Source organism: Gobio gobio (assembly GCF_949357685.1).
Source record: "Gobio gobio genome assembly, chromosome: 4".
Taxonomy (NCBI): Eukaryota; Metazoa; Chordata; class Actinopteri; order Cypriniformes; family Gobionidae; genus Gobio; species Gobio gobio.
The window spans coordinates 526,382-544,933 of NC_137100.1; the positions used below are offsets into that span (position 1 = coordinate 526,382).

An 18,552-nucleotide genomic window follows, 5' to 3' on the forward strand; every position below is an offset into this window, starting at 1 on the left:
CAGGATGTTTGGAAACTTGACAGGATGTTTGGAAACTTGACAGGATTTTTGGAAACTTGACAGGATTTTTGGAAACTTGACAGGATTTTTGGAAACTTGACAGGATTTTTGGAAACTTGACAGGATGTTTGGAAACTTGACAGGATTTATGGAACCTTGACAGGATTTTTGGAAACTTGACAGGATTTTTGGGAACTTGACAGGATTTTTGGGAAATTTACAGGATTTTTGGCACCTTGACAGGATTTTTGGAAACTTGACAGGATTTATGGAACCTTGACAGGATTTTTGGGAACTTGACAGGATTTTTGGGAAATTTACAGGATTTATGGAAACTTGACAGGATGTTTGGAAACTTGACAGGATTTTTGGAAACTTGACAGGATTTTTGGAAACTTGACAGGATTTTTGGAAACTTGACAGGATTTATGGAACCTTGACAGGATTTTTGGAAACTTGACAGGATTTTTGGGAACTTGACAGGATTTTTGGGAAATTTACAGGATTTTTGGCACCTTGACAGGATTTTTGGAAACTTGACAGGATTTTTGGGAAATTTACAGGATTTTTGGAACCTTTACAGGATTTTTGAAAACTTGACAGGATTTTTGGAAACTTGACAGGATTTTTGGAAACTTGACAGGATTTTTGGAAACTTGACAGGATTTTTGGAAGCTTGACAGGATTTATGGAACCTTGACAGGATTTTTGGAAACATGACAGGATTTTTGGAAGCTTGACAGGATTTATGGAACCTTGACAGGATTTTTGGAAACATGACAGGATTTTTGGAAGCTTGATAGGATTTTTGGAAGCTTGACAGGATTTATGGAACCTTGACAGGATTTCTGGAAACTTGACAGGATTTCTGGAAACTTGACAGGATTTTTGGTAACTTTACAGGATTTTTGGTAACTTGACAGGATTTTTGGTAACTTTACAGGATTTTTGGAAACTTTACAGGATTTTTGGAAACTTTACAGGATTTTTGGAACCATGACAGGATTTTTGGAACCTTTACAGGGTTTTTGGTAACTTTACAGGATTTTTGGAAACTTTACAGGATTTTTGGAACCTTGACAGGATTTCTGGAAACTTGACAGGATTTTTGGAAACTTGACAGGATTTTTGGAAACTTGACAGGATTTATGGAACCTTGACAGGATTTTTGGAAACTTGACAGGATTTTTGGGAACTTGACAGGATTTTTGGGAAATTTACAGGATTTTTGGCACCTTGACAGGATTTTTGGAAACTTGACAGGATTTTTGGGAAATTTACAGGATTTTTGGAACCTTTACAGGATTTTTGAAAACTTGACAGGATTTTTGGAAACTTGACAGGATTTTTGGAAGCTTGACAGGATTTATGGAACCTTGACAGGATTTTTGGAAACATGACAGGATTTTTGGAAGCTTGACAGGATTTTTGGAAACTTGATAGGATTTTTGGAAGCTTGACAGGATTTATGGAACCTTGACAGGATTTCTGGAAACTTGACAGGATTTCTGGAAACTTGACAGGATTTTTGGTAACTTTACAGGATTTCTGGAAACTTGACAGGATTTTTGGTAACTTTACAGGATTTTTGGAAACTTTACAGGATTTTTGGAAACTTTACAGGATTTTTGGAACCATGACAGGATTTTTGGAACCTTTACAGGGTTTTTGGAAACTTTACAGGATTTTTGGAAACTTTACAGGATTTTTGGAACCTTGACAGGATTTCTGGAAACTTGACAGGATTTTTGGTAACTTTACAGGATTTTTGGAAACTTGACAGGATTTTCGGAAGCTTTACAGGATTTTTGGGAACTTGACAGGATTTTTGGAACCTTGACAGGATTTTTGGAACCTTTACAGGGTTTTTGGAAGCTTTACAGGATTTGTGGAAACTTTCCCTAACTGTAGCTGGTTTATTGATGATGCAGGACAGCCAGCTAGTAATGCATTACAGTAATCTAGCCTAGAGGTCATGAAATCATGAACTCTTCTGCATCAGAGACAGAGAGCATGTTCAAGAGCTCAGCGATGTTTCTGAGGTGGAAGAAGGCTGACTTGACACGTTTAGCAGAACTCATGTTTGAACAGGTTTGTGCTTATTATCAGCCCAGTTTTGATTTATGGTTCTGCCGTTAATTAATATATTGCCGTGTTGCTGGAACATTTCTATCATAAATCACCGGAGTTGCTGAATAAGTCCTGTACACACTCCCTAAACTAAACCATTTTTTTTCGTAGTGTGAAGAACATTTTAATAATCTCTTTCCACTATAAAGAAGCTTGATGTGATGGAAAGATTCCATGGATGTTCGGGTTCTTCATGGAATCTTCAATGCCAATAGAGAATCTTTACATACACCGATCAGGCATAATATTATGACCGGTGAAGTGAATAACACTGATGATCTGGGATATATTAGGCAGCTAGTGAACATTTTCGCCTCAGAGTTGATGTGTTAGAAGCAGGAAAAATGGGCAAGCGTAAGGATTTGAGCGAGTTTGACAAAGGCCAGATTGTGACGGCTGGTCCGATCAAACAGACGAGCTACTGGAGCTCAAACTGCTCAAGAAGTTAATGCTGATTCTGATAGATTAATATTGCAGCCTATCCTTGACTGGTCAGGGCTGTTTTGGCAGCAAAAGTGGGACCAACACAACATTAGGTCATAATGTTATGCCTGTTTGAAGTATAATAGTGTGCTTATAATGATTTGTAGCTTGCAAAGTTTAAAAAAAATGTAATAGCTGAACAGTACATGTGCATGAGGTGTGATCCTCAGTTTTTGTACTGTTTAATAGGTTGTGACTGAGAGCGATTGGCATCTTTTAGTGTGGTTTTGTGTTTTTAAGTCAGTCTTGATTCCCAAAAGCTGCTGTGCATTCGGGTTATTGAGTTATTGGCCACAGGAATCTCTCAGGTCACATGATTGTCCGCCCGGCTCGTCGGATTACTGGAAGTTTTCTTTGATGTGGTCGACTCGGACATGACGGCGCTTTAGCTTGAACATTTCTTCACGCCCAGCGCCTCATTCGTCCCTGTGAGCAACATCTCAGATATCCCAGATCAAGAGTTTCCGTCTGAGAGTCAGCAGCCGTTCTTCAAGTGTCTCAGAATCTGCATGAGTGTGTTGATGTTCATCTGTGGGTCAGTGGAGACCCAGTGTCACGCTGAGCTCTTACACACTGCTGATGAAGGGAAGGTTTCCGCTCACACCTCGGCTCGGCTCTATTATCATGAAATCCACTTCTCAAAGTAATAATGACAACAATAGGCTAATGATACAGTTTATTAAAACATATTTTTTAGGAATATTGCACAATATCATGCCATTTTTCATCCATGTTTGTCAACCTCTCTTGTGCAGCACTTTGAAAATCCAACACTGACAAGAATGTGTGTGTGTGTGTGTGTGTGTGTGTGTGTGAGTGTGTGTGTGAGCGTGCGTGTGTGTGTGTGTGTGTGTGTTGTGTGTGTGAGAGCATGTGTGCGCGTGTGTGTGCGCGAGTGTGCGTGTGTGAGAGCGTGTGTGAGAGCGTGTGTGTGTGAGCGTGTGTGAGCGTGTGTGAGCGTGCGTGTGTTGTGTGTGTGTGAACGTGAGTGTGTGTTAGTGAGTGAGTGTGTGTGTGTGTGTGTGCGTGTGTGTGTGAGCGTGAGTGTGTGTTAGTGAGTGAGTGTGTGTGGGCATGTTTTTGTGAAATATCAGGACACAAATGTGTATAATGACACAGGTATTACAAAAAGAGGGTGAAATATGAGGACGTTCCCCATGTCCTCACTTTTCAAAATGCTTATAAATCACACAGAATGAGTTTTTTTTCACAGAAAGTGAACTGCACAGTCTCCTGTGAGGGTTAGGTTTAGGGACAGGGACAGTGTGTGTGTGTGTGTGTGTGTGTGTGTGATGGGTAGGTTTAGGGGCAGTGTAAGGGGATAGAAAATACGGTTTGTACGTTATAAAAACCATTACGCCTATGGAATGTCCTCACATTTCACAAAAACAAACGTGTGTGTGTGTGTGTGTGTGTGTGTGTGTGTGTGTGCGCGCGAGTGTGTGAGTGTGAGAGCGTGTGTGTGTGTGAGCATGAGTGAGTGAGTGTGTTGTGCGTGTGCGTGTGTGTGCGCGAGTGTGAGAGTGTGTGTGTGTGAGCGCGTGTGAGCGTGTGTGTGTGTGAGCATGAGTGAGTGTGTGAGCGTGTGAGTGTGTGAGCGTGTGTGTGTGTGTGTGTGTGTGTGAGTGAGTGAGTGAGTGAGCGTGTGTGTGAGTGTGAGTGTGAGTGTGTGTGTGTGTGTGTGTGTGTGGGGGCATGTTTTCGTGAAATATCAGGACACAAATGTGTATAATGACATGGGTATTACAAAAAGAGGGTGAAATATGAGGACGTTCCCCATGTCCTCACTTTTCAAAATGCTTATAAATCACACAGAACAAGTTTTTTTTCACAGAAAGTGAACTGCACAGTCTCCTGTGAGGGCTAGGTTTAGGGGCAGGGACAGTGTGTGTGTGTGTGTGTGTGTGTGTGTGTGTGTGTGTGTGTGTGTGTGATGGGTAGGTTTAGGGTCAGTGTAAGGGGATAGAAAATACGGTTTGTACGTGAGTGTGTGAGTGTGTGAGTGTGTGTGTGAGTGTGTGAGTGTGTGTGAGTGTGTGAGCATGAGTGTGTGAGTGTGTGTGTGTGTGTGTGTGTGTGTGTGTGAGTGTGTGTGAGTGTGTATCTGTGATGGATCTCTGCTTCTCTAATAATAATGGAGACGTTGAGCTGAATGTTGTGAGCACTGATATTTCTGCTTTGATCTCGTGCACCTGCGGCGACAGACGTGTTTCTGTGAGGCTTCACACGCGTGTGTTTGAACATACAGACGTCCAGAAGAATCACTTAAAGCTTTTGCTCTGTTTGATGTGATCAGAGTCTCAGTAATCAAACAATCAGCATCAAATGATTTTTATTAAAGATAAATGCAATCATTCTGTCATGAATATATAATTTCTCATTGAATTAAATTTTTTTAAATGCATCAATCCAGACGTGATGTACTTCACACTATGAATGAATGTAAAGTAAATGATGTAATTTACTTGAAAGGGAGGTTTTATATCTGCAGGTTTAAATTGAACACGATCCGTTTCCAAACACTGCATTAATGAAATATGAAATGTGAATGATGGAGCTCAACGAGGCGTCATGTGGCGTCTGAAGAGTCCTGCAGAGAAACACACACATCTCCAGAATAAACACACACTTCATTCATTAGCATGTTTCTGAACGGCTTCAAGATCCCACACTAATCTTAAATATTCACTTGATAACTTACTAAAGCAAAATAAATCAGGAGAGGAAACCCTTTCCATTTGTCAAAGTCACTGCATAATCTGGCATATTCAGATACACACTCACCTAAAGGATTATTAGGAACACACACTAATACTGTGTTTGACCCCCTTTCTCCTTCAGAACTGCCTTAATTCTACGTGGCATTGACTCAACAGCTGCTGAAAGCATTCTTTAGAAATGTTGGCCATATTGATAGGAGAGCATCTGCAGTTGATGGAGATTTGTGGGATGCACATCCAGGGCACGAAGCTCCCGTTCCACCACATCCCAAAGATGCTCTATTGGGTTGAGATCTGGTGACTGTGGCGGCCATTTTAGTCCAGTGAACTCATTGTCATGTTCAAGAAACCAGTTTGAAATGATTGGAGCTTTGTGACGGGGCATTATCCTGCTGGAAGTAGCCATCAGAGGATGGGGACATGGTGCTCATAAAGGGATGGACATGGGCAGAAACAATGCTCAGGTAGGCCGTGGCATTTAAACCATGCCCAATTGGCACTAAGGGGCCTAAAGTGTGCCAAGAAAACATCCCCCACACCATTACACCACCACCACCAGCCTGCACAGTGGTAACAAGGCATGATGGATCCATGTTCTCATTCTGTTTACGCCAAATTCTGACTCTACCATCTGAATGTCTCAACAGAAATCCAGACTCATCAGACCAGGCAACATTTTTCCAATTTGTCCAATTTTGGTGAGCTGGTGCAAATTGTCGCCTCTTTTTCCTCTTTGTAGTGGAGATGAGTGGTACCCGGTGGGGTCTTCTGCTGTTGTAGCCCATCCGCCTCAAGGTTGTGTGTGTTGTGGCTTCACAAATGCTTTGCTGCAGACCTCGGTTGTAACGAGTGGTTATTTCAGTCAAAGTTGCTCTTCTATCAGCTTGAATCAGTCGGCCCATGACCTCTGACCTCTAGCATCAACAAGGCATTTTCTCCCACAGGACTGCCGCATACTGGATGCTTTTCCCTTTTCACTCCATTCTGTGTAAACCCTAGAAATGGTTGTGCGTGAAAATCCCAGTAACTGAGCAGATTGTGAAATACTCAGACCGGCCCGTCTGGCACCAATAACCATGCCACGCTCAAACTTGCTTAAATCTCCTTTCTTTCCCATTCCGACATTCAGTGTGGAGTTCAGGAGATTGACCAGGACCACACCCCTAAATGCATTGAAGCAACTGCCATGTGATTGGTTGATTAGATCATTGCATTAATGAGAAATTGAACAGGTGTTAATAATCCTTTAGGTGCGTGTATAATGTGTGGCTGGTCAATCACATGTTCATGTCTTTACTTATGACTGTTCACGGGTCAATAAAACTAGATGGGGTTAGAGCAGTGGCTCCACTCATAGAGAAAGGAAGCCGTTTGTAGTTCGAGGATCGTCTTTGATTCGTTGAGCACGCGTTCACACAGCGCCATCATCTGCTTCTGCGATTCACCGTCTGTGTTTTCTCTCCCAGTCGGGCTGAATGTGTCTCAGAGCTGCGCTTGTGTGATTGGTCACTCAACACATCCAGTCCTCACAACCCTCGCCAACATCTGACCGATCTTTACTCTAACACGCTCATGTGGAAACAGAAACTTAATTCATGATTCTGTATTTATTCGAGGTGTGTAATGAAGATTTATGCTTGATGTGACGCCACTGGACAGCCGATGCATTCTGGGATTGTGCTGGGCAAATAAACACCAGTGCAGAAATCCATCGGTGGACATGTAACACGCCGCAACTTCAGCGTGCCGAGAACAGACATGCAATTAAAGCGTCAGCAGGCGTCTGTCGATCAAAAGTGCTCTGAGGAAGGACCAGTGGAGAACCGGCCACAGGGTCATGGACATAACTGACTGTGTACCAATCAGGCATATCATTATGACTACTGAGTGAGATATATTAGGCAGCAAGTGAACATTTTGTCCTCAGAGTTGATGTGTTAGAAGCAGGAAAAATGGGCAAGCGTAATGATTTGAGCGAGTTTAACAAGGGCCAGATTGTGACAGCTAGACGACTGGGTCAGAGCATCTCCAAAACTGCAGCTCTTATGGGGTGTTCCCAGTCTACAGTGGTCAGTCTCTATCAAAAGTGGAGGACCAGTGGAGAACCGGCCACAGGGTCATGAAGGACCAGTGGAGAACCGGCCACAGGGTCATGGAGGACCAGTGGAGAACTGGCCACAGGGTCATGAAGGACCAGTGGAGAACCGGCCACAGGGTCATGGAGGACCAGTGGAGAACCGGCCACAGGGTCATGGAGAACCAGTGGAGAACCGGCCACAGGGTCATGGAGGACCAGTGGAGAACCGGCCACAGGGTCATGAAGGACCAGTGGAGAACCGGCCACAGGGTCATGAAGGACCAGTGGAGAACCGGCCACAGGGTCATGAAGGACCAGTGGAGAACCGGCCACAGGGTCATGGAGGACCAGTGGAGAACCGGCCACAGGGTCATGGAGGACCAGTGGAGAACCGGCCACAGGGTCATGAAGGACCAGTGGAGAACCGGCCACAGGGTCATGGAGGACCAGTGGAGAACCGGCCACAGGGTCATGAAGGACCAGTGGAGAACCGGCCACAGGGTCATGGAGGACCAGTGGAGAACCGGCCACAGGGTCATGGAGGACCAGTGGAGAACCGGCCACAGGGTCATGGAGGACCAGTGGAGAACCGGCCACAGGGTCATGAAGGACCAGTGGAGAACCGGCCACAGGGTCATGGAGGACAAGTGGAGAACCGGCCACAGGGTCATGGAGGACCAGTGGAGAACCGGCCACAGGGTCATGAAGGACCAGTGGAGAACCGGCCACAGGGTCATGGAGGACCAGTGGAGAACCGGCCACAGGGTCATGAAGGACCAGTGGAGAACCGGCCACAGGGTCATGGAGGACCAGTGGAGAACCGGCCACAGGGTCATGGAGGACCAGTGGAGAACCGGCCACAGGGTCATGAAGGACCAGTGGAGAACCGGCCACAGGGTCATGGAGGACCAGTGGAGAACCGGCCACAGGGTCATGAAGGACCAGTGGAGAACCGGCCACAGGGTCATGGAGGACCAGTGGAGAACCGGCCACAGGGTCATGGAGGACCAGTGGAGAACCGGCCACAGGGTCATGAAGGACCAGTGGAGAACCGGCCACAGGGTCATGAAGGACCAGTGGAGAACCGGCCACAGGGTCATGGAGGACCAGTGGAGAACCGGCCACAGGGTCATGAAGGACCAGTGGAGAACCGGCCACAGGGTCATGAAGGACCAGTGGAGAACCGGCCACAGGGTCATGGAGGACCAGTGGAGAACCGGCCACAGGGTCATGGAGGACCAGTGGAGAACCGGCCACAGGGTCATGGAGGACCAGTGGAGAACCGGCCACAGGGTCATGGAGGACCAGTGGAGAACCGGCCACAGGGTCATGGAGGACCAGTGGAGAACCGGCCACAGGGTCATGGAGGACCAGTGGAGAACCGGCCACAGGGTCATGGAGGACCAGTGGAGAACCGGCCACAGGGTCATGGAGGACCAGTGGAGAACCGGCCACAGGGTCATGGAGGACCAGTGGAGAACCGGCCACAGGGTCATGGGCGGCCGAGGCTCATTGATGCTCGTGTGGTCGATCAAACAGACGAGCTACTGGAGCTCAAACTGCTCCAGAAGTTAATGCTGGTTCTGATAGAAAGGGCTCAGAATACACAGAGCGTCTCAGTTTGTGGAGTATGGACCAGTCAGGGTGCCCATGCTGACCCCTGACCCCGCCCAAAGCACCAACAGTGGCCCGTGAGCATCAGAACTGGACCACGGAGCAATGGAAGAAGGCGGCCTGGTCTGAGAAATCACATGTTCTTCTACATCATGTGGATGGCCGGGTGTGTGTGTGTGGCTTACCTGGGGAACACATGGCCCCAGGTGCACTATGGGAAGAAGGCGTGGCGGCGGAGGCAGTGATGCTTTGGGCAATGTTCTGCTGGGAAACCTTGGGTCCTCCATCATGTGGATGTGACTTTGACCCGTCTCACCTAAGCATTGTTGAGCCCATGTCTAGCCTCTCATGGAGACGGTTTTCCCTGTGGCTGTGGCTCTTTCAGCCACAAATGCTTCAGGAATGGTTTCAGGAGCACAACAACGAGTTTGAGTCCAAATTCCCCAGATCTCAATCCATGTTCTTGTCTGTTCAAGCGTAAGACGGCGTGAAAGAGAGCTCAATTCGATTCTGAGACGCGGCTTTCTGTGCGAGCGCTTCGGGTGTTTGGGCACAGAAAACATCCCACACAGAGCGGTTCGTGTCTTCTTGCGCTTGAATATTCCACCTACCTAAATTCAACTGATCCTGCTTATATTTCCCATCCTTTAGATGCTCACAGCGCAACTGCGTTTGATAGTTTTATGTTAGTAGATCTTTCACACATTTAATTGGAAACCTGAGTCAAAATCATAAATCCGAGCATCATAAACGATCTCGTCCAAAGAGTCGAAGCGTAAGTCATTGTTGAAGCAGAACCTGCAGATCCAAACCTTCGTCTGGACTCACGAGACGCCGCTGTGAGGAGAGAGAACCATCAAAGCCGTACACCAATCCCATCCCAGATTCTCCCTTTGTAAATCATCGTCCACATGGAGCATCTTCAACTAGATAAATAGTTTATTGTTTGTAAGATCATAGACAGATCACATACGCCGGATATCAGATTTACATCACATTCTGCCACAAACACATTTAAGAGCTAAAACGATCTATTCAATAAATTAAATGAATCATTTCTATGTCATACACAAACAAATTTAAAACAATCCTCAATGCGTGAAGTTGACCGATAGAAACACAACAGGCGTGTGTGATGCGTGATCGAACACCCGTTTCATGATTAAGGCCAGTTTAGCTGTTAGTAGCTGATTTAGTCACAAAAATATAATGACTCTTATTTATATATATATATAATAAGTAAACAAACAGTGTATTAAAAACTCTAAATTCCATCTATGATACATCTGATATTTACAGGGAAGTGATTCTCCAGGAATGGAAGAGTCTTGTGTTCAGAAGCAGAATCCGAACGCTATAAAAGCAGCCGCGAGATGATCTGAGCGCTCAGAGCCAACGCCGTGAGGGCGGGGCTAGTCCACGGGGAGGGGGAGGAGCCTGAGAATGTCCTGTCCTGATTGGCTCTGCCGTGCTCCTGTGGGTGTGTCTGCACAGTGATGTAACCGTTGATGATGCGGACGAGAGGGGGCGGAGCCTCGGCCGTAACACTGCGAGAGAGAGAGAGAGAGATTAGTGTTATGATGGACGGATCTGACAAGAAAACTGCAGAAAAACGACAAACAACACTGCAAAAACATCCCACAGTCTCTCGTGAACCCAACAGGAAGTGAGTTAAACTGCAGTTCATGGCCTGGCCACTGGAGGGAGTCAGATCTGTATCTCCCTCATGTTAAAATGCCCAACTTTACAGCAGAAGAACACACATGTTTACAGTTTTTTTGGGCTAATGTTGTCCTTCATGATGACTGTGAAGGGGGGGGGGGGGGTGTATTACTCATCCATTTACATTACATTAAGTCTTAAAGTTGTTTTTCATGGCTTGGCCCCTTAGTTCCAGTGAAAGGAACTCTTAATGCTTCACCAAGACATTTTGGACAATTTCATGCTCCCAACTTTGCGGGACCAGAAACAAATAGAACAGCTTTGGGATGAATTAGAGCGGAGACTGAGAGCCAGGCCTTCTCGTCCAACATCACAAATGAAGAATCCCCATAAACACACTCCTAAACCTTGAGGAAAGAAGAGCTGAAGCTGTTAGAGCGACTCCATATTAAACCCTACGGATGAAGAATGGGATGGCATTAAATGGTATAGTGTGTGCGCGTGTGTGTGTGTGTCCTGGAAACAGAAACCCTGACAGTGAATGGAATCCTGAAGCAAAAGCTTCTGTCCTTCATCATCCAATGGTTTATTAATCCAGTTTATAACGTTTGACAGATCTGTCATTCTGAAGAGTGAAATGTGGAGGAATGAGGACCGTGACTCTGCTGAAACATCGGACGGCTTTTGTGTGTTTTCAGAAGAACTCAAGCCGCAAAGAGTCACATGTGGTTTCGCTCAAACGACACAATCTTAGAGTCTTCAGTCACGTGACCGGCTGAAATCTGTGCGTTTATGAAATATGAACCCGCACTAAACGGGGAGGGAAAATAAATGCAGGTTTAGAGTCTGTCAGAGCTCATGAGACGGACGGGAAACATAAATAAAGAGTTTCAGCGTTTCATTCACGTCCTCCATCTGTGTCAACACTCGCTGGAGAGCCGAGCATCTCTGGACCAAACTCTGGCGCGTGTCCTGACGGTTCTGCTCGCGTGTGTGTGTGTGTGTGTGTGTGTGTGTGTGGAGTTCTGGATCTGACGTGCGCCAGCGACCCGTTTCCCTCCACGGGCAAAAATAAATGAAGTCTATATGCAGGACCTTCTGTTTGTTTTGAGCGTCTGGATCTGAACCGGGACTCGCTGCGCTTTCATAAACTGTTTATTAAAGAAATATTTTTTCTCTCAGAATTACGTGGGCGACATTTCCAGAACACGGCAGAGAACATGTCATCCGATATAAAGAACGAATCTGTTAGAAACGACAAAATGTGACACTGATCCATGAAACACAAGTCAAGCACTCGCCAGCGTCGCCGCAGTTTCTCACGCAAGACGCTCAATTCGCGTCATTCGCACCGCGCGAAAAGCGCCTTCCGCGCCGCGGGACCTCCAGACGCGCGTCAACGCGCCTTTCCATTGACTTAACATTGAAATCAAATCACTCGCGCCAGACACTCTATTTGCGTTTGATGTGAACGCAGCATAACGTTAGCTGTCCGTCGATTATGCTGAATCAACATTGCTTGCGCTATGGTCCAGCCGTCGGCCTCAGCTCTGGGCTACAGACCGCGGAGAGACAGACCCACCTCCTATGAATGTATTTTCTTTTTAACAGTTAACGTTACATGACCTACACTAGTTCTGGGAAAGAAAAAAACTAAAAATCTTTGTCTCAATAGACGCTTATTACAATAAAAAATAGTTTAATTATTGAACATTCGAGAGAAAGAAAGTAAAAAGAAAGAGAGAGCAATCATTTGACAGTCAAAATCAGAATGAAGTTTAAAATAAAGCGGTTAAATACAAGCTTTTTCTTATGGTCTTAATTGAATAGGCAATTAAAGATTATTAATAAATATTAATCTATATAGCCTACTATTATGAAATATTTTATATATTGTTAAGCTAAATCGCCCAGACCATTTAAACCTAAAGAAAACACAATGTCCTCTCTGAAACATTATTGAATGATGATCGATACAAGACACCTAAAAGTAAAATGGATTTGTGGTAAATTTTAGTAAAGAACACTGTAAAAAAAAAAGCAGGTCCCCAATTGAAAATTTTCTAGTGAGCGATCACATCTAAAGTTTTCAGTTGGCCAAATTGAATTAATGTGAATTGATGCAATTTAATTCAATTAAAATTCAAGTAATTAAATTTGGCCAACTGAACATTTTAGATGTGATCGCTCACTAGAAAATTTTCAATTGGGCACCTGATTTTTTTTTACAGTGACTGTATTACTGTATGTAATCATAAAAGGTAAAAAATATCTCACTCCATGCTGTGCAGGTTTAAAATATGAACAGTATGTAAGAGTTAATCAACCAATAATTAAATAATATAATTTAACATTGGATTTCTTTTAATTTACCCTTAGCATAATTCTAAAAAACAAAATGTCACTTTCTCAGGAGGAGCCATTCTTAAATATTTTGGTGGTCGTGGAGAAACATTTCATGAGGCTGACACCAGAGATGACACCAGTAAATATTTCCCACTGCCTTTCTTTTGAATAGTTTTGTGCGCAACTTCAACATAGCTAATTTTCCTCTTGCCAATAAAAAATTTAGTTTTATAATCATAATTCACTATGTTGTCTAATTGTACTTTAATATTAATTTAAAATTAATGTGTTTTATCTACTCTGCATACTGTATTTATTATTAATTATATTGTAATCTCAACAGCTGGAGGAGGCGACTCTACTGCTGCTTCAGTAGAGCTTAGCGAGCCGCAGACCACTATGGCTAATGTTGTAAGCTATATATTGTTAATGCTAAATTATTCATATTTATTTGTTTACAACAAATTGACCTTATGTATGAAAGAAATTTGCAAATCTGTAATCTTTACTTTTACTGTTTCAGTGAGTGTACTTTAATAAGCAGTAAAATAATTGTAGGCAATCATGTTAAAAGATATACAGATGAAATGTGTAAGTGTTAGATTGTATACAGTTGCTGGTTTGCGGTGCAATACTCCATTATTCACTGCAAGGCAGGGCCCCAAAATTATCCTGCTTAGGGCCCCCAGATTTACAGAGCCGGCCCTGTGTGTGTGTGTGTGTGTGTGTGTGTGTGTGTGTGTGGTGTTTGCAGGTGACGGGCTGATTGTGGCGTGATTGGGAGCACCAGCTTCATGGTGTTTGCTCCCTATAAAGGCGGATCATTCCTGGAGGATCTGGATCTGACGGCTGTTCTAAGCTTGGCTAAACCCTCGTTCATTTTGAGCATGAATGTAAAATAAAGCTCATACTCCGCAAGATGAATGTACTCGTCTTCTCCTTATTTGTAGTGATCCTTTGTGATCGCAACAAATGGGGGCTCGTCTTAAAAACCTAGTTTTGAATTTGGAATTGCGTTAGTTTAGTTTTTTGAGTTTGGTAAGTAGATAGTATTGTTCTTTGTTAATTGTTTTGGGATTTGATTGATTAGGATTAATTTGGTCGGGATATTTTTAGTTTCGAATTTGTGAATATTTTGTTGTAGCGGCCAGAGGTGGACAAAGTACACAACTCCATTACTCGAGTGAAAGTAAAAGTACTACTGGTCAAATATTACTCTGTTACAAGTGAAAGTTGTTAAAAACTATTTTTACTTAAGTAAAAGTACAGAAGTACTTGCTTTTAAAAGTACTTAAGTATCAGAAGTAAAGTTCCTTTTTTATGTCAATGCATTATTTTATTATTGTTGCATTGTTGTATAAATGCACAGTGGTTTAAGCCAATCAGTGATGCTCCATACGGCCACCTTAAACTCATTAAATACTTAAAAGGTACAAAGCTGCTGTCACTTTAAGGCAGAATGCACAAATCCAATACACTGATACACATCCGATATTCCCCCAACTGTTTACATTCACTTAAGACATAATCAACTTTGTTTACGTGAATACTTTCCAAAATGAAAATTTACATTTTGTGTGTGTTGGTCTGTTTAAGTGTGAATAAAACACACAAAAGAAAGCTCTATTCAGTGCTCGTGCTCATCTCAGAGGCACAAAAACCAGACTGAACTGAGCTCATTTATCAGGCTTTCTCAGATTCATCCATACGTCTGTGCTTCTCTTTCTCCCAGACATTTACATTTTCCAAAAAAAAAAAAAAATAATTTTAAAGAAGAAAAAAAATCATCCACTGACTTGCAAAGCTGCTACAGAAACGACTTTTGACTTCGAGGATCTTGATAGAAATGTAGTGGAGTAAAAAGTACGATATTTGTCTTTCAAATGTAGTGAAGTACAAAGTTTCCCTAAAAAATAATACTTCAGTAAAGTACAGATACTCAAAAAGTGTACTTAAGTAAATGTACTTCGTTATGTCCAGCTCTGGTAGTGGCCTGGTAGCAGGATTGAGAAGATTGTTTTGAATTGTTAAAATCTGTAGGAGAGACGAGTACATTGAAATGATTTTGGTCACGGCTGTATTTAGTGGGAAACCCTGGGATTAACTTCACTGTTAGGATTTAGCGGCATGCTCTTTTTGGGTATATCAGATTTTTTTGTTTTAGTTTAGTACATTTCCAGAACACGGCAGAGAACATGTCATCCGATATAAAGAACGAATCTGTTAGAAACGACTAAATGTGACACTGATCCATGAAACACAAGTCAAACACGGGTTTAGGAACCTGATGTTCTGGAAGTGAGTTGGCGTTGGCCGGCCGGAGCCGTGATTCTCGGGACGTGTCAGGACAGAAGAGCTGAAGCCCCGCGGCGTCTCTCAGGAGTCTCACCTCGGCTCCGGCCGGCCATCTCAGACGTTCCCACAGAACATGAGAACTCCTGAGGAAGCTCAGACGTTCCCACAGAACATGAGAACTCCTGAGGAAGCTCAGACGTGTTCTAACCAGTCACTGACCGTGATCCTGCCATCTCCATACTGGGATAATACCGTCAAAACTACAGCCATAAACATGCTCATTACTTGAAATATGACACTTACTGCCAAAGCAAAACTAGACATTTTCATTTACATTAAAGGGTTAGTTCACCCAAAAATGAAAATTGTGTCATTAATGACTGAGCCTCATGTGGTTCGACACCCGTCAGACCTCCGTTCATCTTCAGACACAAATGAAGATATTTTAGTTTTTTTAAGGCCTCCATTGGCACAATGGCATGGTTCACTCTCAAGACCCTTAAAAGACACTAAAGACATCATTACAAAGTCCATCTCACTACAGCGGTTCTACAATAACTTTATGAATCGGCGAGAATAGTTTTTGTGCGCAAAAAAACCCTAAATAACGACTTGTATAGTGATGATGATTTCAAAACACGGCATCATGAAGCTTCGAAGCGTTATAAATCAGTGAGTCGATTCAGCGGTTCGGAGCGTTATGAATCAGTGAGTCGATTCAGCGGTTCAGAGCGTTATGAATCAGTGAGTCGATTCAGCGGTTCAGAGCGTTATGAATCAGTGAGTCGATTCAGCGGTTCAGAGCGTTATGAATCAGTGAGTCGATTCAGCGGTTCAGAGCGTTATGAATCAGTGAGTCGATTCAGCGGTTCGGAGCGTTATAAATCAGTGAGTCGATTCAGCGGTTCGGAGCGTTATGAATCAGTGAGTCGATTCAGCGGTTCAGAGCGTTATGAATCAGTGAGTCGATTCAGCGGTTCGGAGCGTTATGAATCAGTGAGTCGATTCAGCGGTTCGGAGCGTTATGAATCAGTGAGTCGATTCAGTGGTTCGGAGCGTTATAAATCAGTGAGTCGATTCAGCGGTTCGGAGCGTTATGAATCAGTGAGTCGATTCAGCGGTTCAGAGCGTTATGAATCAGTGAGTCGATTCAGCGGTTCAGAGCGTTATGAATCAGTGAGTCGATTCAGCGGTTCAGAGCGTTATGAATCAGTGAGTCGATTCAGCAGTTTGGATCGCCAAATTTCAGCAGTTTGGTGGTTTAACACGCGATCCGAATCATGAATCGACTCACTGATTCATAACGCTCTGAACCGCTGAATCGACTCACTGATTCATAACGCTTCGAAGCTTCATGATGCCGTGTTTTGAAATCGTCATCACTATATAAGTCGTTATTTAGGGTTTTTTTGCGCACAGAAACTATTCTCGTCTTCATAAAATTATTGTAGAGACGCTGTGGTGAGATGGACTTCGTAACTTTAGTCTTTAGTGTCTTTTAAGGGTCTTGAGAGTGTAAAGTTGAGCCAATGGAGGCCTTTCAGAGCATCAGATTTACACTAAAATATCTTCATTTTATCATCGACTTGCGTGTCGCCTGGCAGCCGTTTTCTCCATAGCTTGCTAAACTCACTATTTGGGTGATTTGAACCCATATTAATAATAGTTAAAAAATATATATCTGGTCATCCTTCATAACGCAGTTGATATTTACAATACATATCGTCTGTAAACTCTCACGTTACCAAGGCAACGACTGACTTGACGTATAACGTATGAACATAATCGCAGCACCACAGTGGATAACGAAACCATATCCGTACCGGCCGGCTCGGATCAGCACGGAATGGAACGATTAATAAACAAAGAGAACAGTTTGGTCCAATGGAAAAGCGGCTTCACTAGTCTTGTATGTTCTGTATCATTCTGTATCATCTTCGGAAACTCTGGCTCATATGTTTTTGAACTGAAAACGAGCGGCATTTTATTAAGTCCAAATACAGCGCAAAACTCTGTTGGGAGTGAGTAATTTGTTAAACGTGCTCGCGCCTGATTTCTGTGAGATATAGCCTACGCACTTCATTGCTGTTCATACTGGTTACAAAGAACCAGAATCTAGAAGGATATTCAGATATCTTTAATGCTACTGGAGTTACAGGCGTGCAAACTTGTGGAAAAGAACATTTATGGCACTCAGACTCACCTCTCAGCTCTATGCAGTTGAGTTGATAGAAAAAAATTAGATACATTTCTAGTTTTAACATTATTTGTTCTTCTGATATTCCTCTTAAAAAAACAAAAGTATCAGCTCAGCTGTGTGAAAAGTGACCCACGTTTGGTTTTTGAGCCCTGAGAATGAGTACATTTGACTCATGGAGCCGCTTTGAGATCCCAATATCTCTGAGATTGAACCATCGAGGGCCTTTTAAAATGAAGAAACCAAGAGAGAAGTTTATTAAGAACCAGAATCTAGAAGGATATTCAGATATATTTAATACTTCTGGAGTTAGAGGCGAGCAAACCTGGGGCACAGACACAGCAGAAGTGCTCATCCTCCATGTTTGAGCGCTCAGCGTTGGCATATAATAACACACAGATTGATAAAGTCAACAGATTCCACTAATAGATCTGAGTGAGAACACAATAATGATGCTGCCATCTTTCTAAAGTCATGTTTACACGCCTGTGATTGGGCTCCAGAGCTCATGTCATTCTGACCCTCTACACAACAGAGATTACTCAGTCCATACACATCTGGGACATTTACTATTCTGGCTTTATCACTATTTATGTTTGTCTTTCTACAGAAAAAATATTAACAAAATCCAAAATTTGGCTGATTTGACACGGAATGACCCAACTCATTACAATCAAAAGTTGTTAATATTATTTAATGAACCTGAGCTGACATGAACTAACAATGAAGATTTGTATTTTTTATTAACTAACCTTAACAAAAGTGATTAAATACTGTAACCATAAAAATATAGAATATATCAGTGGCAGTAAAATAACTAAAGGCGATGAGACACAGGACTGAAGTTTGGAAAGTGCCCGTGTTTCATCACCTTAATTCTCCGGCTCTGGTCATGTGGAGTGTTGGTGAGCGACACACTCTACTAGTGCTTGGGTCAGTGGTCTGTGCTGGCCTGTGCTGGTCAGTGGTGGTCTGTGCTGGCCTGTGCTGGCCTGTGCTGACCTGTGCTGGTCAGTGGTGGTCTGTGC

The 18,552-nt window shown here is 43.4% G+C and overlaps 1 protein-coding gene across 1 annotated transcript in view; it reads right to left on the reverse strand.

The window, feature by feature from the left end:
* Positions 1-9,947: 9,947 nt before the first annotated feature.
* trabd2a (TraB domain containing 2A) overlaps positions 9,948-18,552 on the reverse strand; it is a 91,236-nt gene continuing 82,631 nt past the window's right edge. Inside the window, exon 7 of the mRNA XM_079814698.1 lies at positions 9,948-10,571. Within this exon, the coding sequence (XP_079670824.1) occupies positions 10,379-10,571 (193 nt within the window). The 3' untranslated portion in view covers positions 9,948-10,378. The remainder of the gene's footprint in view (positions 10,572-18,552) is intronic.